At 44.0% G+C, this 26,995-nt stretch overlaps 1 protein-coding gene across 1 annotated transcript in view; it reads right to left on the minus strand.

The window, feature by feature from the left end:
- Nucleotides 1–26,995, minus strand: part of GARNL3 (GTPase activating Rap/RanGAP domain like 3) — a 139,452-nt gene that overhangs the window by 53,611 nt on the left and 58,846 nt on the right. Inside the window, exons 4-11 of the mRNA XM_006154090.3 lie at nucleotides 25,132–25,231; nucleotides 23,891–24,009; nucleotides 19,890–19,954; nucleotides 15,751–15,814; nucleotides 11,164–11,190; nucleotides 5,252–5,327; nucleotides 4,391–4,489; nucleotides 3,522–3,625 (exon numbers count right to left, since the gene is read on the minus strand). Coding sequence (XP_006154152.1) covers nucleotides 3,522–3,625; nucleotides 4,391–4,489; nucleotides 5,252–5,327; nucleotides 11,164–11,190; nucleotides 15,751–15,814; nucleotides 19,890–19,954; nucleotides 23,891–24,009; nucleotides 25,132–25,231 — 654 coding nt within the window. The remainder of the gene's footprint in view (nucleotides 1–3,521; nucleotides 3,626–4,390; nucleotides 4,490–5,251; nucleotides 5,328–11,163; nucleotides 11,191–15,750; nucleotides 15,815–19,889; nucleotides 19,955–23,890; nucleotides 24,010–25,131; nucleotides 25,232–26,995) is intronic.

Genomic DNA, 26,995 nt, shown 5'->3' on the forward strand with positions numbered 1-26,995 from the left:
GTGGCCGGCACCTCCTTGGGGCTTCATCTCCTCCCTACCATCCCACGAGGTCCAGCCTCTCTAACACCTGGTCCCTGAGCACTTTCTACCCCGACGCAGCTCGTCGGGCCAGACGAAGGCACAGGCTCGGCCGTCAGTCAGACGGACTAGCTCTGCGACTGTGGTCACACTGTGTGCAATGCCACGTCCTGGGGCTCGGTTCTGGGTCTTCTCGCTCCCTTTTCTACACCCTTGCACTTCCTTGATGATCTCATCCAGCCTTGTGACTTTAAATAGCCTTATTATGGCAACATCACCCAAATTTACTCTTTAGTGAGACTGCCCTCTGGAGCTCCTAACTCTAATACGCAGCCTTCTTCTCCACTGGGCTAGAAGCTACCCTGTCCTTCCAGTGCTATAAAATATAGGTTAACTGTTAATATACAGTTAACAGCAATTTACTGGTTATCTTAGAGTAACTGAAAAGGAGGATTTGAATGTTCCTAATACAAAGTAATGGTAAGCGCTGGAGGTTTCGGGTATACCCTGATTAACCTGATTTACACATTGTATTCTTGTGCTGAAAAATCACATTGTATCCTATAAATACATGTGGCTATTATATATTCATTTTTTAAAAAGAAAAGAACAGCTACCTGTTCAAAAGGGACTCCTGGCTCTCTCCTCCAAACTGGAGAGTCTGCAGTCCTTATCTCAACTGATATCCTTGTTTTTCCATTTCTGGGGCAAAAAGACTTTGGAATCATTCACAGCTCCTCTCTTTTGTCTTATCCTATATTCAGTTTGTCAAGAAATCCTGCCAGCTCTATCTTCAAAATGCATCTAAAATCTGACCGTTTCTCACAGTCGGAGTTCCTGCCACCTCTTGCACAAATTACTGCTGCTCCTATCTGGCCTCCCTGCTTTCTCCCTTGGCCCCTGACACAGGTTTCTCAGTCTAACAGCTGGAGTGATCCTTCAAAATGCAAGTCAGATCATCCCTTCTTTTTCAAACCCTCTGTGGCTCCTTCCAGTTGGGCAAAGGCTGAACTGGCACATTGGTGGCTTCTCTGGAGAACGTCCCATGTGTTGCAGGATATGGGTAATTTTGGTGAACGTACAGGGCAGAAAAACTTGGAGTTGAGGAGGAGGACTGTTGAATATTTCAATGGTTCTGTGTGGGAGCAGTAATACGGGTTCTGTCACCACACAAAGGGAGATGCCGTACAGTGAGTCTCAGCCACGTATGCAGCCCTCCTGAGGACTTCCAACTTTAGCCCAGCCTTCACCGAGATTTCCTTCAACAGCCAGAACGGAGCTTAGACCTCCAGTGAATCTCCACTGCCTGTGGGACAGCCCACTAGCTCCTTATTCCTGCCCTAAACCGTCAAACAGAGCTAGCTCCTCCCACACCCCCGAAGTCCCTCCCTCGCTCATGACTGTAACACCACAACCTACCCACAGATCTGCTTTGTCTCTTTCTCTCTTACTAGACTAAGAACTACAATACAAACAAAACATTTAATAGACACAAAAATGAAAAGTAATCTGTTGATGATAATGTATATGATAATGTCTTTGACTTGACTAACATGTACCATATTCACATTGGGAAAACCATGTTGTATCCTGTATAAAAAAAGGAGCCTGCAGGTGGCGTGGTGGTTAAGGGCACTGGACTCCCACATGGCTGACCACAGTTTGGGTCCTGATCCTGATGGCTTGCTTTCTCGCTTTCCCTCTCTCTCTCGCTTTTACTGTCTCTCTCTGGTCAAATTAAAATAAGTAAACAAATATATAAAGTTAAATTTAAAAAAGTAAATTTAAAAGAAAAAAATCAAACTACAAATGCTCATGAAAAAAACTGCCTTTTTAGCCTAATCATACAGCCTCTCGAGGCTCTTATTTCTCACAAACTTTCCTCAACAACTGTCCAGTCAAGTTAGTGACACTTACTCACACAGATGCCTGCAGTGTGTAAAAAGGGGATAAGAATCTCATAAAAAGTTAAATGGAAGTCTCTCAAATCTCTAAAAAACCAGTGGCACGTGTCTTTGTTATGTCAGAGCTTATCAAATTAGAAGATTTTCTTCTGAAAATAGCCCACCCCTTGGGGCAGGGGTGAGGAATGTCTTAGGTAGTTATTTCTGCAACACGGCACAGCTCGCAAAGACACTCAATGTCACCTCCTGCATTTGCTTGAGAAACAACATTCATCAACTATTATTGATTTTTAAAATTTAATTAATTAATTTTTAATTTGACCAGGGGTGGGCGGAGAGAGGGAGAGGGAGAGGGGAAAGGAGAGGGAGAAGGAGGGGGGTGGGGGGGAGAGAGAGAGAGAGAGAGAGAGAGAGAGAATGCGAGAATGCGAGAATGCGAGAAAGCAAGCCACCAGGTCTGGGACTTGAACCGTAGTTGGCCATGTGGAAGTGTCCAGCACCTTAACCATCATGCCACCTGCTATTGCCCTTGATGGTCTCATTTTGAAAGATACAAGGCACACTGAGAGAGGCCACAGAGTCAAGGCAACATATACATGCTAGGCTATGGGGTGTGTGCACTTGCCAGAGAGTCAGAGAGAAACAGAGACAGAAAGCAAGAAATTACTCCCCAAGGGGTATGGCCACACCACAATCCCTTCTCCTCCATTCTTCTCTCAGGATCTTGGGCATGCACACACATTTACCCCGTGTGAGTCTCAAGGACCAGTGACCTAACTATTATGCCATCTCCTGGTCCTGTGTTGTTGTTATTATTTTTAAATTTAACCGGGGGGGGGTGGGGGGGAGAGAGAGAGAGAGAGAGAGAGAGAGAGAATGCGAGAATGCGAGAATGCGAGAAAGCAAGCCACCAGGTCTGGGACTTGAACCGTAGTTGGCCATGTGGAAGTGTCCAGCACCTTAACCATCATGCCACCTGCTATTGCCCTTGATGGTCTCATTTTGAAAGATACAAGGCACACTGAGAGAGGCCACAGAGTCAAGGCAACATATACATGCTAGCCTCTCGAGAGGCCACTGAGCCACATACATACACACTCACACAGTCATATATCCTCACGTCCCACACAGTGACGGCCGGTCAGCCATGGACCACATGTATGCCTGTGGGTCCAGGAGATTCTAACAGGCTGTCCGGTCTAGCCCACACGTGTAGTAGGCTATACCATCCAGGTCTGTGCTTTAATGTTCGCACAACAATCAAATCACCTAAAGACACACTCCTCAGAACATATCCCCTTTGTTAAGCAACTCGTGACTGTACAGGTTCACACGCGAACACACATGACACCACCTCTGGTCCTTTACTTCTTTAAGGTGATAGCGTCAGTGAGAAAAGCCCTTCCTTAGGCTTGCTAAACGCTCAACTATGTAGACTATAAAAAGCACTCCTGAACCAGCTGCTGAAGCTCAGCTTTATATCAACGTACAGTCTCTAATGCTATCAGGTCAGATGGTGCTTTCTCCACCTTTAGGTCACTATGTGGTGTGGTCTGTGTGTTCTCAAGGAGCCTGTGCACACATTGTGTCCACACATACCTGCTGTTTGTTCTCTTTGGAATATGGCAACATGGTGGAAACGTGAAACATGATCTCGTGCCCTTGGTACACAGTATACACTGATTGTATCCCTGTGGTATCGTCTGTAAAATACAAAAAGATGCATTTAATGAACACGGAGATTTCCAAGGTCATGAAGACACCTTATCTGTAGACTAGGAACTATGGTGCACAGTCAGCAATCCTCAGAGATCATTCTGGATTACATACCTGGATGGAAGCAACCGCAGATCACTTAAATATCAACCTTCCACTTGTTACGAGGCTCTTCCTCTCTCACTAGCTCATTTGCTATCTGATTTATGCCTTGCTACATTATATGAGAGGGGTCTTCAGAAAGCTCGTGGGAATAACTCCTGCTTATCACTCTTGCTAGTCCCAAACACGCTCCCTCCGAGAGGCCTTCCCTCACCCCCTAGATTAGGCAAGTGCCCCAACCATACTCTGCACGTTCTCCTCTTGGTTCCCTAAACACTTGGTGCTAAAATATTTGACAACTCCCTGCTTAATGTGGATGCTGACGCTGGAATACAGGCTCCCCACAGGCAGGTCTGTGCTGGTTTCTGCACTTGGCCAGCACAGCCGGCTGGTAGACAGTGCTCAGTAGTAAGTGGGCAGACCAGGACTCCTGCCACCATCTGGGGCTATGAGGGCTGACTTAGTCTTGCAGAGCTTGGCAGGGGCACATGTGTCCACTGACACCATTAGCAGACTGCGTGAGAAGCTCGACTTCCTTCTGTTCGTCTCTTAGCACCTTCACCCCATCTTGGGAAGAAGTTCAAACACAGATCAGGCTGACTAACAAAAGTTACATGGTCACAGCGGGACTGATCTAGAGGCAAGCTTACTTTTGGTGTCCAGACCGCCGCGGTAGCCTGTCCAGCCCTTTAGAGTGATGGTGTCACCCAGGAGATTTAAAAATTTTTGAAACGCTTCACTTCCGATTTCTGTAGGAAGAGGCAAAGCATGAAGGAAGTATGAGCATCAACAGGTCCCCATTTTCTAATTATGCACTGAAATCACGTGAAAATAACGAGGCTCTGACAGCGTGTGTAGTAGGTAAGCAACATGGAGAAACCTCACTCCCTTCTCTGGGGGTCACGTGGAGGTTTTCTAATCCCCAGGAATCCAAGGAAAGGAAAACTGCAGAACCAGACAAGCCAACCCTATCCCAGCCAGACCCAGATCAAGGTGTTTAGTACTGCAAAATGGAAGTGTTATTACTGCTTCCGTTTTAATAAGCAGGCATTTAACATGAAATGTACTGTGTTTGGAAGGCCACACCATTTTATAATTCTTCTAATCATAAAAGTCACAGAAAAAAATCTTCTGCTGCTAGTGATAATGGGTAGAACAAAATCCCCCAAATCCCACATGCTTTTCCACTTAGACTGCATGAGGGCATTTCAACCATGAGCTTAATCTGGTGCAAAAAACTGAAAATTATTTTCCCAATTTGCATTTTCCACAAATGTTTTTATGCCCTCTTGTGCCTCTGGTCCCAGAGCTGTGATTGATACAAATGAGGTCATCAATAAAGGAATGAAATTGGGCAATGACTGCCTGATAGAATTTACTCCTAAATTTTGTTAAACTGTCTCCTTGTATTAAAAACTCTAACCCGACACACCGGTCCAGTTTCGACTGTCAACAGCACAGCAAGGCAGGACAGGGTTTCTGTCTGCAGAAAGGAGGGAGAGACCACTCACCATTGCTGAACATCTCATCATCAGTGAGCTGCCCATCTTTGGCAAAAAGAACCCCAAACTTGAAATTCACAGAGCCCTTCCAATGAGACAACAAAAGGTGTTAAAGTTCATTTTATTGTTAAAGCATGAGCAGTTATGAGATGTGCTATTTGTTACTTAGGACAACAAGCCACCAGAACGGATCCTTGGGGGATTCCTTCCTCTAATCCATCCCAATTTTGAGCAATGCCAACAATAATCATTCCTTGAATTTCCTAGATTTTTTATAGCTTACAGACGAGATACGTGCTCTTATGTGGGTTGATTCGTTTATAATTTTATTACTAATGGCATCTGCAGGATGCCAGGACTACTCTGGGATCAGACAGTGGTCTAAATAAATGACTGAGACCTCACAGGTCTGGCATCATCTTCTAATCAACCCATTAGTACCAGCTTACATCCCCGTTAGAAAGGAGAGCTAGCTGAAATTCAAAGCTGAACATACAACTTAGCTGCTATCCTGCAGACTCATTTAGAACCAGGAATAAAACTGTAGGCAACTTATACTAAAAGCTCATTTTCTCCCATTCCTAACGATATTTACTTTTGAGAAGTCACAAAACAGATATGGAAATAAAATGGCCAGCCAATCAAGCAGTAGCTGGTACCAAGGTGCAGTGTCTGTCACCTCCTCAACTCCAGACCCTGAGTTAAAGCCTGATCCCGAAGCAATCAGAAACAGCACACGGATGAGGGCACTTCCACAGGGAAGAGAAGATAGAGGGAGGGGGTTATGGAGTCCTCAACAGGCTCTCCACTGTCTTGTGTGTGTGTGCGTTTTTAAACGGGGTAGTGAGTTAATAAGTCTTCACTGTATTATTCTCCGGACCTCTTTGTGTGCCTAAAGTATTTCATACTTTTTTTAAAAAAAGTGATGCTGGGAGAGCACCAGCCTGTGCATGGCTGTCTGACCCCCCCGAGATGGGGGACTCTTGGTGGTCAATTCAGGGCAGACAATGACCAGAGGTGTTGAAAGCAACGGCAGTGGGTCAGAGAGGGGAGGCTAGGACTCAGGAAACCTGAGCGGCTAAGGCTGTGCTCCTAAACACTCTCCTGTCCCCAGCACACCTGAGAGACAGGACAGGCTAGACACCCATGAGTAACAGCGGTTTTCTACCCAGAGTGAGAAAGAGGAGGACACTCCAGGGCAGGTCTGTCTGCCTGGACTCTCCTGCAGCTCCTTGGACGGCTGGCTCGTTGCTATCAGGTGGGTCTCAGCCCAGACAATTCCCAGGAGGTTTCTGGGTCTCCTGATAGAGAGTCAGCCTCCTGCACTGCGACTCTCCCTCAGGGCACTGTGCTATTCTCCGCACAGTGCCACCCGCTTCTGTAGTTCTACTGGACTTGGAGATTTGTCTGCTTCTCTCCATTGACTCCGCAGTGCTGGGTACATAGTTACACCCATGGTCTTGTGACTGCACGCCAAACGAGACAAGAAACAAAACTGGCGAGAAACAAGTTAATCTTCACACGCTGCCTCCAAATGATTAGCTCCTCCTCACAAGCTAGTTTTTGGTGGACATCTTAGAATTCTGCCAGGGATCTCTGTCTACTTTGCGTTGTACACTTTCTAATTTTCCTTCCTGTTTTGAAAGTGAAGACAGCAGTCACACATCTCCAGGACTCTGGCACCTTTCATTCTTGGGGCATCCTAAAAAAGCATCTGTAGCAACCTGGGAGCTGATCCTCTCAGAATAACAGTGCAGGGACTAAATGGTGGTTCTCAGACTGGCCCAGGCACCAGAACACCCTGCAGGGCTTGTTAAAGTGAAGATTGCTGGGCTTGGTAGGTCAATTCTAACATGTTTCTGGGTGATGCCGAGCAGCCTGGTCCAGGAGCCCCACTCTGAGAACCACTGGACTGAGAACAAACCAGGGGGCTGTCCAGAGGCCCAGGATCAGGTCCAGCCAAGTTGACAAGTGGCAAATCAATAACAAAAGGACCAGGGCAATGAACGGAGCCAAAAGCCACAGACTAAGAGCCTAATTGAGCCAGAGAGACCCTACAGCCCACTGAGTCCAGAGGCAGGGAAGGAAAGACTGCCCAAGCCTGGTTCTAGGTGGCTGGTAGGACTAGAGGAGGAAAGCGGGTGTCCTGATTTGGACTTAGTGCTTTTTACAAAGACCACAGCATCATCTCAGGACAGTGAAAGCTACAAGCAGAGGTGGGGCCACTGCCCCCTGATCTCTGGTACAAGTTCTTCAAAGCTTCTCTGAGGCCGCTCTGAGATTGGCACCATGCTACTAGTACTCTGGCTGAGGACCCCTCCTGCTTCCAGTGGAGACTCCAGAAAAACCAGTGTAGCAAGGCCTTATAAAGTCTTCATCACAAGTTATTTGGGTCAGACCGAAGAACTGCGAAGTCTGGAAGGTATGTGAAACTGCAGGCTGGGGACCTTTTAGGTACCTGTGCACCCAAAGGTGTAGGACCTTCAAGGTCACTCATAGGTAGGGAGTTCATGCATCCAGGTTTTCCAAGAGATTCCTGGTTTATATTTGTTTTGTGCAATGTCCTGGGGTTCGTAATAATAAAAAGATCCTAGTTTACATGGTAAGTCATATAGAATTGATTATTTTCTCTATCTCCGGAAACCAAGTTATCACTTAGTACCATGAATTATTTCATATTTTGGGAGGGGGCAGTTTGATCTGGGGCAATCTGACCATAATAGGCTATACTGTATTTAGCTTGCTATAGGCACACATGCTCATCAGAGAGACAGAAAGGGAGAGAGGGAAAGTGAGAAATCATCCCCTAGGAGGGATGGCCAAGCTCCAATCCTTTCTTCTCCATTCTTCTAAGGATTTTGGATATAGACCCATGTGTCCCCAGCATGATTTTCAAGCCACTGGGTCTGGGACTTGAACCACAGAGTTGGCCATGTGGAATCCAGCTGCCTTACCCTCCACACCACTTGCTGGTCCAACAGAGCACATTTTATTTATTTTTTTTGGAGAGGTTTTCCTATAGGGCGCGTGCGCTCGCCAGACAGACAGAGAGAGACATAGAGACAGAAAGCGAGAAATCACCCCCCAGGGGGGATGGTCACGCCGCAATCCCTTCTCCTCCATTCTCCTCTCGGGATCTTGGGCACGCACACACATGCACCCGGCGTGAGTTTTAAGCCACCGGGTCTGGGACGTGAACCTCGGTCGACTACGTGGGAGTCCAACGACATAGCCGTTACGCTAACTGCTGGTTCCCAAACAGAGCACATTTTAACAAACCATTCAACAAACCACCATGGTGCGTCAGGAGGCTGGCTGCTACTCATAGCCTCTATCTTGAGAGATGCAAGGAAGCCCTCGAGGTCCCAGGACTAAATATGGGCCCTTGGAGGAGGTGACTGCTGGGGAGAATCAGTGAGCTCTGACTTCAAAAGGCTAGTGGAAAACGAACTAAAATATGAATTTCTTTCAGTGCAAAAAAAAAAAAGGAATCCACATACAGTTTTTTCATAACACACATTTCCATGAACATTTTGATAACCAGACATATGTCATTCCTACTTCTATGGAAATTAAATATTTTAGTTCTAAATTTTAAGAGCTAAAACTCAATAGGATTACAAACCAGTGTACAGCTACATCCTTGGGAGTTAATAGTGTACTAAGAATTATGTTTCTCTTGAGAAAATGCAGTATGAGGGGAAATTAAAGTCCCAGTGATTTGGGAAGAATCTCTGGAACTGAGAAGTGATGGTCTTATTCTAAACTAGACACTCTGGTTCCTTGATAGTCTTGTTAGTCTAGTAACTGCTGACTGCTGTTTCCAGGGTTCCACAGTGCCTACATGGCTCTAGGCTTCTCCGTGTGGATGACACGTTCTCGAAACATCCTGGCATCACTTTCCCTAGTAGCTAACCATTTAGGAGCATCATTAGTCTTATTTATTACTCTTTTCTCTCCATCTTTGCAGCTGAGAGCTACCACTAGAATATGCTGGGACTGAGGATGCATGCTCCCAGCTGATCTGCCAAGAAGCTGCAGGATTATATAGGAACACCTTGGCCACTCAGTTCTCAGAGAAGCTCTGAAGGGTGGTGACCATTGCTCACAACTCCTCAAGCTGTCGTGTTATTCAAGAATTACCCCCTTAGGGGACCAGCAGTTAGCGTAATGGCTATGTCGCTGGACTCCCATGTAGTCAACCACGGTTCGAGTACAGGACCTGGTGGCTTAAACTCATGCCGGGCGCGTGTGCGTGCATGCCCAAGATCCCGAGAGGAGAATGGAGGAGAAGGGATTGCGGCGTGACCATCCCCCTGGGAGGTGATTTCTCACTTTCTGTCTCTCTGTCTCTCTCTGTCTGGCTGGCGAGCACATGTGCCCTATAGCAAAAACCTCTCCAAAAAAAAAGAATTATCCCCTTAGTATGGAAATAAAGTACAGAAATAAAGACAGAAACTTGGGAGCCAGCAGGTGGAGTGATGGTTAAGGCGCTGGACATTCCCACGAGGCTGACCATGGTTTGAGTCCTGGACCTGGTGGCTTGCTTTCTCACTTTCACTTTCTTTCTCTTTCTCTGGTCAAATTAAAATAAATGAATGAATAAATAAAATTAAAAAAGAAGAGAGACAGAAACTTATTTTTCAAAATTTGGGAGGTTCCAAACACCCAACAATTAGCAGGGGCTCCTCTTCAGGGCTGGAATTGGTGATACGGGGGGACTTTCACATTTTTCTCTGATACATTTCTATATTGTTCATTGCACCAGCGATGTGCGTGTACTTAGACTGTTGCAGGCTCTAGGCCATGGGAAGGACGCGGGGCTTCACTTTGAGTGGGAAGTTATTAGAGTTCTGAGCAGATTTGCCTTTGTTTTTTCTTCAGAAGACAGGGCCTCACTAGGATCGGGAGATCCTTGTGCCTCAGCCTCCCAGCTGGGACTACAGGTGTGGACTGCTGTGTCTGACTCTTTCTCAGACAGTCTTGCTGTGTGGTCCAGGCCAGTCTCCAGCTTGTGATCCTCCTGCCTCAGCCTCTTGAGTTGCTGGGATCATAGGTCCACACCACTGTGCTTGACTTTTAGGGTAGGCCAGGAATCAAATGTAGGCCTTGACTTGATGTGTTTTAAAGGGACCATCTAGATACTATAAGAAAAGAAAAAAAAAAGGGAAAGAGCGGGAACAAGAAGAGTTGGGAAACTGCAGTCTAGGCAAGAGACAGACAGGTGCTATCGCCACACCAGAGGGGTTGTAGTAGGAGCCAAGGAGTGCTGAGGAGGTGTCAACAAGTCATGCAAAAGGATTAGATTAGATATGGGGTGGGAGACAGAGAGAGGCTTTAAAGATTTTTCCAAGTTTGGCCTGAGCAACTAGATGAATGATATTGTCATTTATTGAGAGGCTTTATATGCATTAACTATAACTTACTCAATTGCTTAATGATAATATGTTGGATATTTACCTACATTAGTTATATACTTAGAAAAAAATATATATATACACACACACATACATACACATATACATGTATATGTGTATATATATAAAATATATTTTAATGAAGCAAAAGGGAATATAAATATGCAAATAAATATGGGTTTTTGCATATCAAGAGCACCAAGAAAGTACAAACACCCTCCTTTAATTTAAGGAAAATCAAAACCTCATTGCTCACCCTGACCATAACACAAACACTTCAGTGTTTCCCAGTAGATTTAAGTAGTTTGATTGTTTTTATAACTTTAAAACTAGCTGCATAGAAAACTCTGAAATACATCTTGAGAAAACATGTTGGCAAAGCCTTTCAGGGGTAGCAGTCACACACTGCACAAATCCATGCAGAGGTTTGATGACAGTGACGAGAGGAGAACATTTACACACAGGCAGGCATGACAGGAGCAAGGACCTCCAGAAATTACTCACCTCTTGTTCCTCAAGAACCAACAAGTCCTGTAAAATGAGGTTTTGAAAGTTATATTCATGCTCAGTAATGAGGATCATTTTATTTTGAGCTGCTGTGGAAGCCAAGCATCAGTTTACTCACACTGTTTTATGTTAAAATATTTTGATAATATAATAATAAGACAAAGAGGTTATAGAAACTTTCTTTGGGGAGGAAAAACCCAACTATGACCAAACACAGGAGTCAGAAGCTTGGGATTTTCCCCCCTGTGGCTTGCTTGACCGTAACTAAGTTCTTTCCTAGGAGGCCCTCCTAAAAACCACATGGAACAGCGAGCCTAAAAAATCCCTGCTATGAGTCCTTGCTCTGTCATGTCCTTAACTGAGTTTGAGCACAGCCATTTAACCTGCTGGGTCTGTTCCCTCATCCATGGCCCAAGGATAACTATGGTCTTAACCCCTGAGAAGGTCACTGTGAAAAGAATGAGCATATGTGGAATTCTTGGTATGCAACTGGGGTTTTTAGTCAACCTTAATTACTTTCCTTCCCATTTCTAAGCACTCCATTTATAAGCTGTGAATTAATTACCCGGAAGTCCTATTTTTCATCTACAATTATAAAAAATTAGAAACTTGTTGATTCGTGGACACCAAGGCCAATGGAGCAGCTGAGGTAGGGAGGGGACAGGCCTAAGTGCAGCCTGGCTGCTCTGGGAGAACACAGGGCTGGACCAAGCTGAGGAGGCTGAAGGGTCCTCACCCTCCTCCTCATCCAGAGCTCTCTGAAGCCGGGGTTGGGGTGAGTTGTGTCACCTAGAAATCTGGCAATTCTGAAAGAACTGCATGAGGCACACAAGCCTCTGTTTTATTCAATAGGAAGATTCTTTCATTCAGAACTCAGTTATCTATTATTTCTTAACTCTGGAAAAAGATAAAATTGTATTACAAGTTTTAACCTTGGGACTTCTTATACATGCATGTCACTATATATTTTTTACAAAAGTCTCTTTCCATGTCTTCCTTTGATCTCCCCTACCTCAAATACAGTGATGCAACTGAGCTGTTCCTGAACAGGAGGCTTGCCGGTGCCTTGGTTAAGGCCATGTGGCCTGCAGGTGTAACATGGAAACTGGTGCCCGGTTCTAACGCCCAGGCCAGTGCTATCTCCACGCTAACTGTGGTGAGTAAGAAGGAGAACTCACATCTGTCAGCCTCCGAACTGCCATTAGCTGGGCAAGCTCCAGGATTGGAACGTTGCAGAGCCTGATGGGAAGAACTGGAGCCTGGAAACCGGAGTCCTGGCTGAGCTCTGGAGCTAGAGTCTAAACACCTAGCTCCAGGGACTGGAGGGAAGTCAGAGGCCATCAGGTGACATTTCTTCTGCGGCTTTCCTTTATTTTGGTACACTGGTTCAGAGGCAGGTGGTTCTACAATTAGTTCTGGTTTGCCAATGTCCCACTTAACACAATTCAGATTTCTACAATATTTTATTTCCTGAATCTGTGAGCATCAGCTAAGTCCTCATTGCTGTTTTCCGATTTGTAATTTTGGCCAAGAAGGTATAACTCTGGAAGGTAACAGTGTTTTTTAAGTAGTCCTCCTGGCACTTTTGGAGTATATGTGATTATCATCATTAGTCTGGGGCTGACACTGATTTATTTTCCCCTCACATATATGTGACTTGGGAGAAGGTGGTTTTACATGCACTATATTCCTCCTTAGAAGTGCTTTAAAAATTGCAATTTAGCTCAATAGATTTTTATAAAATATCTGGTCATTTTAGAAAGTCATGTTACACACTACACTACCTGGAAAGAGAGTCAATGGATAGAAGTAGGAAGAAACTCATCAGCATCCAGGTTTCTCTACCTATGAAAAGCTAGTTAGATCACATATTGATTCTGGAAAGATTTTCGTGGAGAAAAATGTTATACATTAAAACAGCCAGAAACAGACAAGGAACACTTTAAAACAGCATTAGTTACCTTCCTTCACTGTAAGAAGATGCCTTCTTTATAAGGCAGTTGGTTTATTTTATTTTCTGTTTACCCTTTGGATCCTGGGATTTTCAAGAAGTCTTTCCCCTACACCTAGGGCCTGTTGTTCAAGGGTTCCTAAGGGAAATCTCCAGAGGCTGAATTGCACCAGTAACGTGGCAGCTGCTGAGGCTCATGCACACAGCACACTCACACAGTAATATCACAGTTGCCAAGGCTCATGCACACATGCGCACTCACACACAGTGACACTGCAGCTGCCAAGGCTCACACACACACATGCACACTCACACACAGTAACATGGTAGCTGCCAAGGCTCACACACACACAGTAGCACTGCAGCTGCCAAGGCGCACACATATACACAGACACAGTAACACTGCAGCTGCCGAGGTTCACACACACACATGCACACTCATACACAGTAACAGTGAAGCTTCTGAGGCTCACACACACACGCACACTCACACACAGTAATAGTGAAGTTGTTGAGGCCCACACACGCACACTCACACACGGTAACAGTGAAGCTGCTGAGGTTCACACATACACATGCACACTAACACATGGTAACAGTGAAGCTGCTGAGGCTCACACACATATGCACACTCACAAAGTAGCACTGCAGCTGCTGAGGCCCACACGCACATGCACGCTCACATTAACATCATACCTGCCAAGGCTCACACACACATGCACGCTCACACAGTAATAGTGAAGGTGCTGAGGCTCATACACGCACGCACACTCACACAAAGTAGCACTACAGCTGCCGAGGCCCACTGCACATGCACGTTCACACACATTAACTGTAGCTTTCGAGGCTCACATACATGCACACTCACACTCAGTAACACTGCAGCTGCCGAGTCTCACGCACATGCACACTTGCACACAGTAACACTGCAGCTGCTGAGATTCACACACACATGCTCACTCAAACACAGTAATACTGCAGCTGCCGAGTCTCACACACATGCACACTCACACATAGTAATACTGCAGTTGCTGAGGCTCATACACACATGCGCACTCACACACAGTAACACTGTGGCTGCGGAGTCTCACGCACATGCTTAGTCACACACAGTAACACTGCAGTTGCCGAGGTTCACACATACATCCACACTTGCACATACAATAATACTATAGCTACTGAATCTCACACACACTGCACACATGCACTGCACACACATACACATGGGATGAAGGACAAATTCACAAGGTTTCTCTTTAAGGGTAAAAAGTCAAAATGTGGGGCCAGCAACCTTTAGCCTGATGCTCCTTTGTGAACAGACTGCTGGCTCCTTGAGAGAATTTAACCCAGCTCTCTAGCCTCTTTCCCCCCCCTCCTTTTTTTAATGTCCAGATTTCTTTTCTTTTCTTTTTTAAAGAATTATTTTGACTTCCTTCCTTCCTTCCTTTCTTCCTTTCTTTCTTTTAATTTGATCAGAGAGGGACGGGGTGAGGGGAGTGAGAAAGCAAGCTGCCAGGTCCAGGACTTGAGTGGCCATATGGAAGTCTAGCGCCCTTAACCACCATGCCACCTGCTGGCCCCATTAATGTCCAGATTTCTGCCAACCATCTTTTCAGAACAATCTAGGCTTTTTATTTTTATTTTTTTGTCACCAAATCCTTGATCTTAGCTTTGACATATGAATGACATATTACTGGTTTTGGCTGTGTTTATAAATTTTACAGGGGAATTTTCAAAGCTATACTGAGTACAACGACAAGACAAAGATGTGAGTAACACTTTCCTAATGATCCATACCTGGGTTATGACTCTAAGTTTTTCCTTTTCCCAAGGCAGACTATTTTTTTCCTGACAGTAAGTCCTAAGGAAACAAATGGCTTTCTGGATCTTTCATCCTCTACGATACCCAGCACAATGTTCTATATGAGTAAGAGCCCAATAACCACATTTTGTATTTTCTTAATTAGAGGGAAAAAAAACAAAAACAAAAACAAAACTCTTTCACAGTTCATACAATTCTATATCACTCAGTAAAAAGATTCCCTTTCAGCTAATAAGATCTTTCTGAACATATCTATTGGTTTATGGATGGAGAACCATACAGCTCAGTGGTTCTTAGAAGTAGTCATACATCAGGATCACTCAAGAATTTTTGAAAAACATGGACTCCCAGGCTCTACCCATCAAATCAGGATCTCAGGTGTGATGTTCTCCTATGACAATTTTTTTTGTTTGTTTTTTGTTGTTTTTTTGTTTTTTTTGTTTTAGAGGTTTTTGTGATAGGGTGCATGCACTTGCCAGAAAGAAAGAGACAGAGAGACAGAAAGTGAGAAATCACCCCCCGGGGGGATGGCCATGCTGCAATCCCTTTTCTTCCATTCTCCTCTTGGGATCTTGGGCATGCATGCACATGTGTCCAGTGAGAGTTTAAGCCACTGGGTCCAGGACTCAAACCACAGTCGACTACACGGGAGTCCAGCAATATAGCCATTATGCCATCTGCTGATCCCCTGTGACAAGTTTTTAAAGCTGCACAGATGATTCTGCTCTGTATCTTAGGCTGAGTCACTGAGGACCTGTCAGTTCCATCCTAACAATTTTATATAATTATGAAGCATAAACTTTTCCGTTACCTTTTGTATCTCGGGATGAAAAATTTCCCTGGGGCCTTTCTCGAATTTGTCCAGATTCATGGCACTGCAATTGAATAGACAGAATAAGCTACAGTGTGGTCAAAAAGTAATGTGGAGCAAGTCTCAGTTCTTCAGAGAAGCTAAATAATATCTCCTAGAAAACTATAGCTGGATTGCCAAGGGAATTCCCTGGCACCCAAGAGAGCCAAACCAACAGGTGAGTCATCAATGAATGAATATATGAAAGTCATCAACAGCACACTACTTTACTCATATGACTGTCCTGTAATGATACTCATGCATTAAGTGAAAAAGGGAGGAATCAGGAACATCTGTTTTAGGCAACTTCAACTGATTTTTCAGATTCTCATTTTTATTTAGTAGAAAAGTGATGAAATATAATTAAGATTAACTGGCATTTCATACTTCCTTTGCTAATTCCTCTGCCACACAAAGTAAAAGACCACCCTTAAATGAGGTTATTCTTTCATATTTTACTCTGGACAAGAAATGTTACTTTGCTTGAACTTTCCTTTCCTCTAGAGGTAAAACAGAAATTGAGCTAGACATTCTGCAAGTTCTCTGTCAGCAAGGATTCCAGTATACACAAGTGAAAGGTAAACGTAATAAGAAATAATATTTATAGAGTTCTTACTATATGCCCAGCACCCTACTAAATGGTATTTTGTGGATTATCTCATTTAGCCCCTATAAGGCAAATACTATTTTATTCCCATCTTAAAGATAAGAAATGGAGGCTCAGAAGGTAAATAACAGGATAGCAAAGCTGATAAACAACATAGCCAGGACATGAATACAGGCATATCTGACTCCACAGTACTTATATTTTAATTTTTTTTTCCTTTCTTTCCTTTTTTTTTGTTTTTGTTGTGTGTGTGTGTGTGTGTGTGTGTGTGTGTGTGTGTGTGTGTTTTGGCCATAGGACATGTGCACTCAATGGAGAGAGATAGAGAGAGGGAAAGTGAAAGATAACCCAGTCCCTTCTCTTCCACTCTCTTCCTTGAATTTTGGGCACTCATATGCACTCAGCATATGATTTTTCAGCCGCCGTGTCCAGGACTTGAACTACTGTTGGCCATGAGGGAGTCTAGTACCTTAACCTCTATACCAATTGCTGGCCTCTATTTAATTTATTTTTAAGTTCTCAAGTTCATACTTATAATTAAGGAAAATAAAATATTTTCTTTATTGGCAGCAATTGTAGAAGGTGAGGTCCTTCATATCTTTAAACTCTTGCTGGAGCCTGCTCTGGCTCTGAGTGCACTTACTGAAAAAGTCTTTTCAGATGAGGGTCTTCAAAAAACTCATGGCAAGCAGTATTACAGAATGTCTACGAAAAGATTTGAAAAGTTTTTGTAACAAAAGAAACTCATTCTTTAATTCTAGTTTCCATGAATTTTCTGAAGATGCTTGTATAACTAAATGAAATTACAACTAAGTGAAATGCTTAGTCTTTCAAAATAAGAAACAAGCTAGACTATGGGGTCAGCTGGTGTAGTGGTTAGGGTGTTGGACTGTGGTCAACTGCAGTTTGAGTCCTAGATCTGTCAGCTTGAAACTCACGCGGGGCACGTGTGCATGCGTGCCCAGAATCCTGAGAGGAGAATGGAAGAGAAAGGATTGCAGTGTGGCTATCCCCCAGGGTGGTGATTTCTTTTTTCTTTTTTTTTTTTTTTTTGTCTCTTCGTCTCTCTGGTGAGTACATACGCAAAAATCTCTAGAAAGAAAAAAAGAAAAAGAAAAAAGAAACAAGCTAGACTAACTATTTTTTGGAGAAAAAAATGAAAAGATTAATTGAACCAGTGTAATTCAGTGTTACTCTCAAAGCAGATTAATATTTCTAGGTCCTTAGAAGGAGCAGGGTATCTCTTCATAGCAAAAATGTTAAAACTTTTTTATGATGCTTACTTAGTTTCAGACTGCTTAGGAGAAAAATTAAAAGACTGGGGCCGGCAGGTGGTGTGGTGGTTAAGGGTGCTAGACTCTTACATAGCTGACCACGGTTCAAGTCCTGGACCTGGTGGTTTGCTTTCTTACTTTCCTGCTCTTGATCTTGCGCTGTCCCTCTCTGGTCAAATTTAAATAAATAAATAAAGTTAAATAAAATAACTCTGAAAAAAAAAATCAAAAGACTTAGGACAGGAGAAAGTCTACAATTTAGAGACCAAATCAAGCTTGAAAATGGGATTTTTTGGGAACCAGCAGTTAGCGTAATGGCTATGTCGCTGGACTCCCACGTAGTCGACCCCGGTTCGCGGCCTGGACCCGGTGGCTTAAAACTCACGCCGGGCGCGTGTGCGTGCGTGCCCAAGATCCCGAGAGGAGAAGGGAGGAGAAGGGATTGCGGCGTGACCATCCCCCCTGGGGGGGGATTTCTTGCTTTCTGTCTCTATGTCTCTCTCTGTCTGTCTGGCGAGCGCACGCGCCCTACAGTGAAAATCTCTCCAAAAAAAAAAAAAAAAGAAAATGGGATTTTTTTTAAAAAAAACTTAGTATTGGTGCCTTTTCTTTTTAAGAGAGATTTTTGCTATAGGGCATGTGTGCTTACTGGCAAGACAGAGAGAGACAGGCAGAAAGTGAGAAATCACCCCCGTGGAAGGATGGCCATGCCACAATCCCTTCTTCTCCATTCTCCTCTCAGGATTCTGGACATGTATATACACATGCCTGGAATGTTTCAAGACACTGAGTCCAGGACTCAAACCGTGGTCGGTCATATGGGAGTCCATAGACGTAACCATTACACCATCTGCTGGACCCAGTATTGGTATTCCTTTTTGGGGGAGAGGTTTTTGCTATAGGGTGTGTGTGCCTGCCCGAAAGACAGAGAGAGACAGAGAGACAGAAAGCGAGAAATCACCCCCCCCCCCAGCGGGGGGTGGCCATACCACAATCCCTTCTCTTCCATTCTCCTCTTGGAATCTTGGGCATGCATGCACATGCACCCGGAGTGAGTTTTAGCCACTGGGTCTGGGACTCGAACCGTGGTCGACTACATGGGAATCCAGCAACATAGCCATTACGCTAACTGCTGGTCCCCAGTCTTGGTATTCTTTAATTAGCCAGATGCAGCCCCTACTGATAGGGTCGCCTGTCACCCTAAGAGACATACTGGTATGTATGACTTGTAGTCAGTGTGTGTTACCTGGGAACATTAAAAACATCTCTTACCGGTACCTCGTTGAAGACAGAGGAGACCACCAGGGCACTGGGATAAGATTTATCATAATATGGCATTAGCTCAAGCTCTTGAGTCACATGGATCTAGGTTTAAGTCCCAGCTCTGTGGTTTACCAGCTGTGAGATCTCTGTCAGACCCTCTACCTCTTGGAAACTCTGAATCCTGGTAAGTGGAATGGAGATAACAACAGCGCTCCTTTGTGGAGCTAGTTTAAAGATTACTAGAAGAAGGAGAATACTAGCAAAGCATTTAGCACAGTGCCTGGTGAACAGAAGCTACCGTTATTGTGATGTAACATCTTAGTTGGTGACAAAGCAACAGGCTCGATCTGAGTGGTGGTGCTCCCTGGGAGAGGCCACCACCCAGGCATGGGAGGGAGATGAGAGAGAAGCCGGAAGGCGGGGGCATAGGAAGCAGCTGAGCAGGGAGCAGCCAGATGTTCCATTCATTTAACTTTCTGTTTGGAAAAGAATAAGCACATTCTTCTCAGAGAGCCTTTGCTGACATCTAAGTTTCTATTTTAAAGTAGAAAAGTGAAAGAAAAACTATTTCTTGATTTTCTTTATAAAACCAAAGTATCTGAGTGAATGTAAGAGAAAAGCAAGTAACTGATGCAGTTTGGAGAGATGCTGAAGAAGGAAACCTGTTCTAGCTGGCCCTGGACTTGGGCCTTGATCCCACCACGTGCTAACTATGTGATCTTGACTTTCTGTCTCTGAACCTCTATTTCCTCATCTATATGATGTGGGACAATAAAGTACTGCCTCAAGGGGTTGCTGGCAAGATCGCATAAACTAATGCACATCAGGTGCTTAGCAAAATGTCTGACTTGTAGTTAAGGCTCGAGAAAATGGAATGTTAATATCAGGACGAACACAGGAAGAGTTTCTAAAGGCCTCCAACACCTGGTGTGGGTCTTCTGTTCATGAGTACTCACCTTAAGATGGACTTCACAGAGAGGGTTTTTGTGGGGCTGTAGGGAAGGCATATTTTCTGGGTACCCTGGAAAAGTCAAAACACCCAATCAGTGAGAAGTAGGACAACTTCTGTCTCTGAAAAAGCTTCCCCTAGCCCACTGAAAAGAACGTGTCCAGTCTTTCCCATTTTTCTTCAAGGGGTGCATATATGAAAAACCATATTCTATGTTGGAAAAATCTAGCTAAGGTTTGATATTAGGTTATCAGGAAAGTCATGACATATTTTTCTAAGTAAAAATTCATCATGACTTTCTAGACAACTTAAAAGTATCTTCTGCTCTCTATCCATTGCACCACCATGTCCGGAGGAAGAAGGTGGCCATCTTTAGGAATAAGGATGCCTTCAAGCCCACATCTGACCCAGGACTGGGGGATGGTTCAGAGACTAGCGGAGATCTGGAACTGGGCCAAAGAATGATTTTATAACAAGGGGAAATGGTTGATTGGGACCTTGGCTTTCAGGGGCAGGCACTTTCCCATGGCCCAAAAGAGCCAGAGTGGCACGGTATCCCTCTGTGGTCAGAAGCCAGAGCAGCCAATCCACAACGAGACCAGAACTCAGAAGGCTCTTGTGGTCCAAGGTCCTCTTCTGCCACCATGAGGTCTCCTAAACTCTTTTCCTATGTACCCAAACATCAGCTTCAAGGAGGGCAGGAGGAGGGGAACAAAATCACAGCAAATGATTATTTCCCCCAAAGAGATAGTCATTTCAAAGAGAATACTGAAAGCAGAAGAGACTACAATGCTGTGATTGGCAAACATAAAATAGATAGTTAGGAAAAAAAAAAAAAAAAAAAGGAGGCCAGGAAATAGCTTGCCTCGTGCAGAAGATAAGAAGCTCTGGAGAACCAGCAGTTAGCGTAATGGCTATGTCGCTGGACTCCCACGTAGTCGACCGCGGTTCGTGTCCCGGACCTGGTAGCTTAAAACTCACGCCGGGTGCGTGTGTGTGCGTGCCCAAGATCCCGAGAGGAGAATGGAGGAGAAGGGATTGTGGCATGACCATCCCCCTGGGGGGTGATTTCTCGCTTTCTGTCTCTATCTCTCTCTCTGTCTGTCTGGCGAGCGCACGCGCCCTACAGTGAAAAATCTCTCCCCCCCAAAAAAAAAAAAGCTCTGGACAAAGGCACTGCCACTTCTGACTAGCAGGATAATGAGAGGAAACTACGATGCATGCATTTGAAAAAATTGGCACACAGGTCCCCAACATTATCTCTGAAAACTATTGGATAAACTTTGCTGGGAACAGAACTGACCCCAATTACAGTGGCACGGGGAGGGGAAAGTGCCCACACTTCTCTCCAGGAAGTAATTTCAGCTGGAAGGCCTCATTCCACTTTTCATCGAGTAGATTTTTAACTTAAACCTGCTTTAAAAAACAAGAATCTCTGAAACACAGCATGTAGGTTTATACAAGTGGAGGCAGTATAGCATGAGGATAAACTGGACTTTGGGGTCATTGATGAACTTGTTTCACAGATATTTAAGGAGCTCCCCTTCTGGGCCAGGTATTACACTACCTGGTGGGTACTCTGAGGACAAAGCAGACATGTTCCTAATTGCCATGGAGTTCACAGTCTAATGGGAACAACAATATGAGTCAGACATTTAAACAGAATTGTGTACAGTGGTGACAGCTCACCACTCAGTCTGGGTTCTGCCTTGTCACTGCTCTACTAGTATGTGGCCTTGGCAATGTTATTTATTTATTTTTAAAGAATTATTTATTTTACTTTATTTATTATTACTATTATAATTTTTCAATTTTGTATAGGGCATGTGCACTCACCAGAGAGACAGAAAGAGGGAGAGCGAGAAAGCAAGCTGCCAGGACTGGGACTCGAACCATGGTCAGCCATATGGGAGTCCAATGCCTTACCACCAACCATTGCTGGCCCCTGGCTATACTGAACTTCCCTGACTGCATTTGAGAAAATAAATTTGGAGAACTTAGTTCAATACCCAGCATATAGTGGGTTCTCAATAAGTGTTAGATTTCATTGTTATTACTATTTTAAGTCATTATAAAAAGTTCCTGGGACCAGCAGTTAGCGTAATGGCTATGTCGCTGAACTCCCACGTAGTCCACTGCGGTTCAAGTCCCGGACCCGGTGGCTTAAATTCACGCTGGGCGCTTGTGCGTGCATGCCCAAGATCCCGAGAGGAGAATGGAGGAGAAGGGATTGCGGCATGGCCATCCTCCGTGGGGGATGATTTCTCACTTTCTGTCTCTCTGTCTCTCTCTGTCTGTCTGGTGAGTGCACGTGCTCTATAGCAAAAAAACCACTCCAAAAAAAAAGAAAAAAAAATAAAGTTCCTAACCATAGTGTACTCTGTAATAGTTCCTAGAAATTCTTTCTGGGCTTTTTGACGTTTCTATTTTATTCTATATATGTATATATGTAAATGTATGTGTATGTGTGTGCACGTGTTTTACATACACATCCATTTGTATATATTCACTCAGATAGGTGTATACACACACATGCATCTCACAGAGAAATCCAATTACTGTTTTTTTTGTTTGTTTTATACTATTTCTTTTCCAGAAATATACTTTATACACAGTATTGTATAGCTGATATAAAAGCCAGCATGCAATTATTTAAATACTGGATTTCAATAACTGTACTTGTAAAATGAGACCACCACATAATAGGACTAGGATTTTTTTTTTTTGAGAGGTTTTTCGCTATAGGGCGTGTGCGCTCGCCAGACAGACAGAGAGAGACAGAGAGACAGAAAGCGAGAAATCACCCCCGAGAGGGGATGGTCACGCTGCAATCCCTTCTCCTCCATTCTCCTCTTGGGATCTTGGGCACGCACGCACGCACGCACACACACCGGGTGTGAGTTCTAAGTCACCGGGTCCAGGACGTGAACCGCGGTCGACTACGTGGGAGTCCAGCAACATAGCTATAACCTAACTGCTGGTTCCCAAGACTAGCATTTTTGAAATGTGGTTTACTTTACTGCTCTTAATCACACATTGTTCTCACCAACTTAAGGGTAAAATATTTTATCTTTTAAGCATCTAGGCGGTTTAAGATGTGATGCTCCAGGATACCATATAAATGTGGATTTTCAAGTAAGATCTCATTTAATATGATATCTCAATCTCATCCCTAAGTGCTATGGCCTAGCACTTTCCCTCTTTCACAAAGAAAATAGAAGCTCAAGAGGCATAAGGAATTTTCTCGAATTTATACAAACGAGTCTGTTATTGAGTTAATTTGGCTTTAGTTTGCCAAACCCTTGCTCCTTCTAGTGTACCATATTTCTCTGTAAAAATTCACCAAGAGGCAAAAAAAGAGAATGAGAAAAAAATGAAAGATAGATATCAAATATAAGAATTACTAGAAAAACAATTTAGAAGATGGGGAACATAGCAACAATAAAAAACACAACTGAAGAAAACTGTCCGGAGTTGAAGACGGACCTGCATCCCTGAGTTAAAAGGACTGGCTTTCAGCTCATGGTCCTCAGTTAAGTGCTCAGAATCACAATGAGCAGTGGGTAACTGTGCTGTTACATCTAGAGATGTTCTTCTAACCTGCAAAACTGATGTAAGGGATAAGCCTAAAGCAAATTCTAGACTACAGCTGACCAGTGAGAGACCATTTGAGTGACGCATGGAGACAGGACATCACCTGGGCTGTACGCAGGAAAGGTTATTATATTTCTGCTGGTTGAAGGTAAACCATTTCATTGCTTTCAGTATTAGAAACATCTAAGGACAGTTAGCTGACATACTTGTAAAATATAGTTCCATATTTTCAGGGGCCAGGATTCAGGGAAGTGGATGTGTGATCAGTGGTTTATAACAGAAAAGTTGCTATTAAATTCAGAGGTTGATGGTCCCAGAACCTCACAGAAAGAGGCTTACCTGAGCTACTTGGACAGTGATGCCAATTAAATTCTGGAATGGTAGTGAAACTCCAAGAACAAGCCAGATACTTACTGTTTTTCTCCAAAGAATTGCCCGGTACTGAGGGACACGCTGGTTGTTTTGGTCAGAAAGGGTCACAGACAAGAAGAAGGGGCTCTTCTCTGCATCGTTTCCAATGTAGTTTTGGTGGACTGGAAAAGAGCCAGGTTTAGAACAGTGAGAGCACAGCTGGTCCTTCCAGTCACAGACATTGGTGGACACTGCAGGTGGTACCCAGCCCTTTCCATAAGCTGGGGGACTGGTAATCTTCAATGAAGCTTGGGAAAGAATCTGATCACTCAATGCTGATCATGCACTTCCATTTTCCTTGTCAGTGACTGGTTCAGGAATAAACATGTGACCCAAATTTAGGCCAATGAGACAGGAGGAGAAATCTGCTGGGGCTTTGGGAAGGCATCCTCATTCCTAAAGATTGTCCCTTCTTCCTCTGGACATGGTAGTGTCCAGAAGTGATGCCTGGAATTGCTACAACTGTCATGTGACCTCAGGAAGGCCAGCCCAAGGACCAAGTTGCTACATTAAGGATGGAGGAGGAAGGAAAAAAGGAGAGGGTCCTTCCCATCATGCAGCCTCTGAATCCACCAACTCTGGAGCCTTTCCTACCTTGGGGGTTTCTTGTTATGTCCCTTGTAATGTTATACCAGGGTTGAACTGAGCTTTCTGCTACTTGCAAGTTGATAGCACCCAAACACATGGCACCATTTTCCTGTAGAGTCCTCACTGTCCTGGGCACTATGCTTGCAGAGCTGACAACTTTTCTGCTGATTTCTTTTTTAAGTTATTATGGTTAATATTAACCTATGATTAATAATAGCAGAACCAAGATGCAAACTTATTTAATAGGCTCCATGAGGGCAGGGGTTATGCTGAACTTTGCCATCATGTATCTAGCGCTCTGCATAATTATCTGGTACACAGCAGTTGAGAAATAAAACTTGGTGACTGATGGAGGCCAGAGCCTACAGCCTAAAACTGCTTTTCTACCCTGAAAATTCATCTCTCTCAAATCACTCACTTGAATATCTAATCTAAGCTATATATCTATATAAACTTTTGTGAAAAACTTTTAGGGTCGAGAGGTTAAATGAAATCTTCTGATCTACAAAGCTTACTACTCACCTTGAAGTGGAATGCCCTGATGTTAGTGTCCTTAAATTGGTTAATTTCCCTCATATAGCATACCGGCAATTACACTAACGCTAATTTGCATTTTGAATATCCTTCCTTCCCAACCACCATCATGGCGTAATTACCTTGTCCTAAGAAGTACTTAAAATACCATCTGGTGTGGTATTCCGGGTTCTCTAAGTGCACGTCTGTTCTTCGCCAAGTACCTGGCAGAGCAGTTGCGTTCTGTAATGGAACAAAGTCATTCAGAAAGTAAACATGAAGCTGGCAATGAACCAGAAAAATCATTGTTAAAGCACACAGCTGAGGGTTGTGACCACATGTTCTCATCTGAAAAGAAACCCAGTCTAATTCATATCATGGAAGCATTCTGGAGATCCTTGTGTTGTGGAAAAAAGAACCAAGTGAACCAGTTAGTTCAGCGTATGCTCTCTCTAAACCTATCTATCTATCTACATATACGCTTTTTTATTTTTTGCTAGTGGACATGTATATTCGCCAAAGATAGGGAGAGAGGAGAGGAGAAAGCACCCTTCTCCATGGGGAATGGTCACACCCTAATCCCTTTTCCTCCATCTCTCCCTCCTTTAAGACTTTGAAGGAGGCTCGTGCATTCACATGAGCCCAATGTGTTTCTTTCTTACATTATTTCATTATTTGTTTAATTTTATTTATTATTATTATTTTTATTTTTTGGAGAGGTTTTTGCTATAGGGTGCGTACGCTCGCCAGACAGAGAGATTAGAGATAGAAAGCGAGAAATCACCCCCCAGAGGGGATGGTCACGCCGCAATCCCTTCTCCTCCATTCTCCTCTCGGGATCTTGGGCACGCACGCACATGCACCCGGCATAAATTTTAACCCACCGGGTCCGGGACTCGAACCGTGGTCGACTACGTGGGAGTCCAGCGACATAGCCATTACGCTAACTGCTGGTTCCTCTATTTATTATTATATTTTTTTAACTTGCTATAGGGCGCATATGCTCATCAGAGAGATAGAAAGAGAGAGGGAAGTGAGAAAGCAAGCTTTCAGGTCCGGGACTTGAATCATGGTCTTGGCCATGTGGGAGTCCAGCACCCCAACCACTGCACCACCTGCTTCCCCTCCCCCATGTGTTTCTTAGGCTGCTGGGTCTGAGACTTGACCAAATGGTTAGTCATGTGGGATCTGGTTTCCCCAACCACCAGGCCCTGGAGTTGCCTCACTCAGTTATAGCTTAAGAAAAATGTGTTAAGTCAATAAATAATAATTGTACCTATTTGTGGGGTACAACTGATTTTCTAGTACAAGAATAGAGTTAAGGATCATCTCACTTAAATATTCTAAGGAAAGAAAGTCAATCATAAATCTCTCTGCAACCCGATGCTCTTGCATCACAATTCTGGTTGGAAGCTTCCATAGTGGGAGCCTGTGCCCTCTAGAGGCACTCTCCTGTCTGTCAGTGCTGTAAGTGGTACATTTCACCTAGACCATGGCTCTGTAGCATCTTACTCAAGTTCACATTCTTTGTAGAATTTTAAGAATTTATCATGAAAATTACCCAATTAATATGCAAAATATGGATGAACATGATTGATTTGCATAATCCAAATAATTATTTTTTTCTATTTTTTTCTCCTGTGCATATACATCTGTATTTTCATTCCAAAATAGGATCATACTGAATATACAGTTGTTTTTTTCACGAGTTTTTTTTTTTTTTTTTTTTTTTTTGCTATAGGGCACGTGTGCTCACCAGAAAGAGACAGAGAGACAGAAAGTGAGAAATCACCCCCAGGGGGATGGCCACGCCACAATCCCTTCTCTCTGTTCTCCTCTCGGGATCCTGGGCACACAAGCACATGCCTGGTGTGAGTTTAAGCCACTGGGTCCGGGACTTGAACCACGGTCGACTACATGGGAGTCCAGTGATATAGCCATTACGCCAACAGCTGGTCCACTGAATGTACAGTTTTATGGCTTGCCTTTTCACTTAATAATGTATAT

The sequence above is a fragment of the Tupaia chinensis genome, unplaced genomic scaffold, assembly GCF_000334495.1.
Source record: "Tupaia chinensis unplaced genomic scaffold, TupChi_1.0 Scaffold000394_1, whole genome shotgun sequence".
NCBI classification, from domain to species: Eukaryota; Metazoa; Chordata; class Mammalia; order Scandentia; family Tupaiidae; genus Tupaia; species Tupaia belangeri.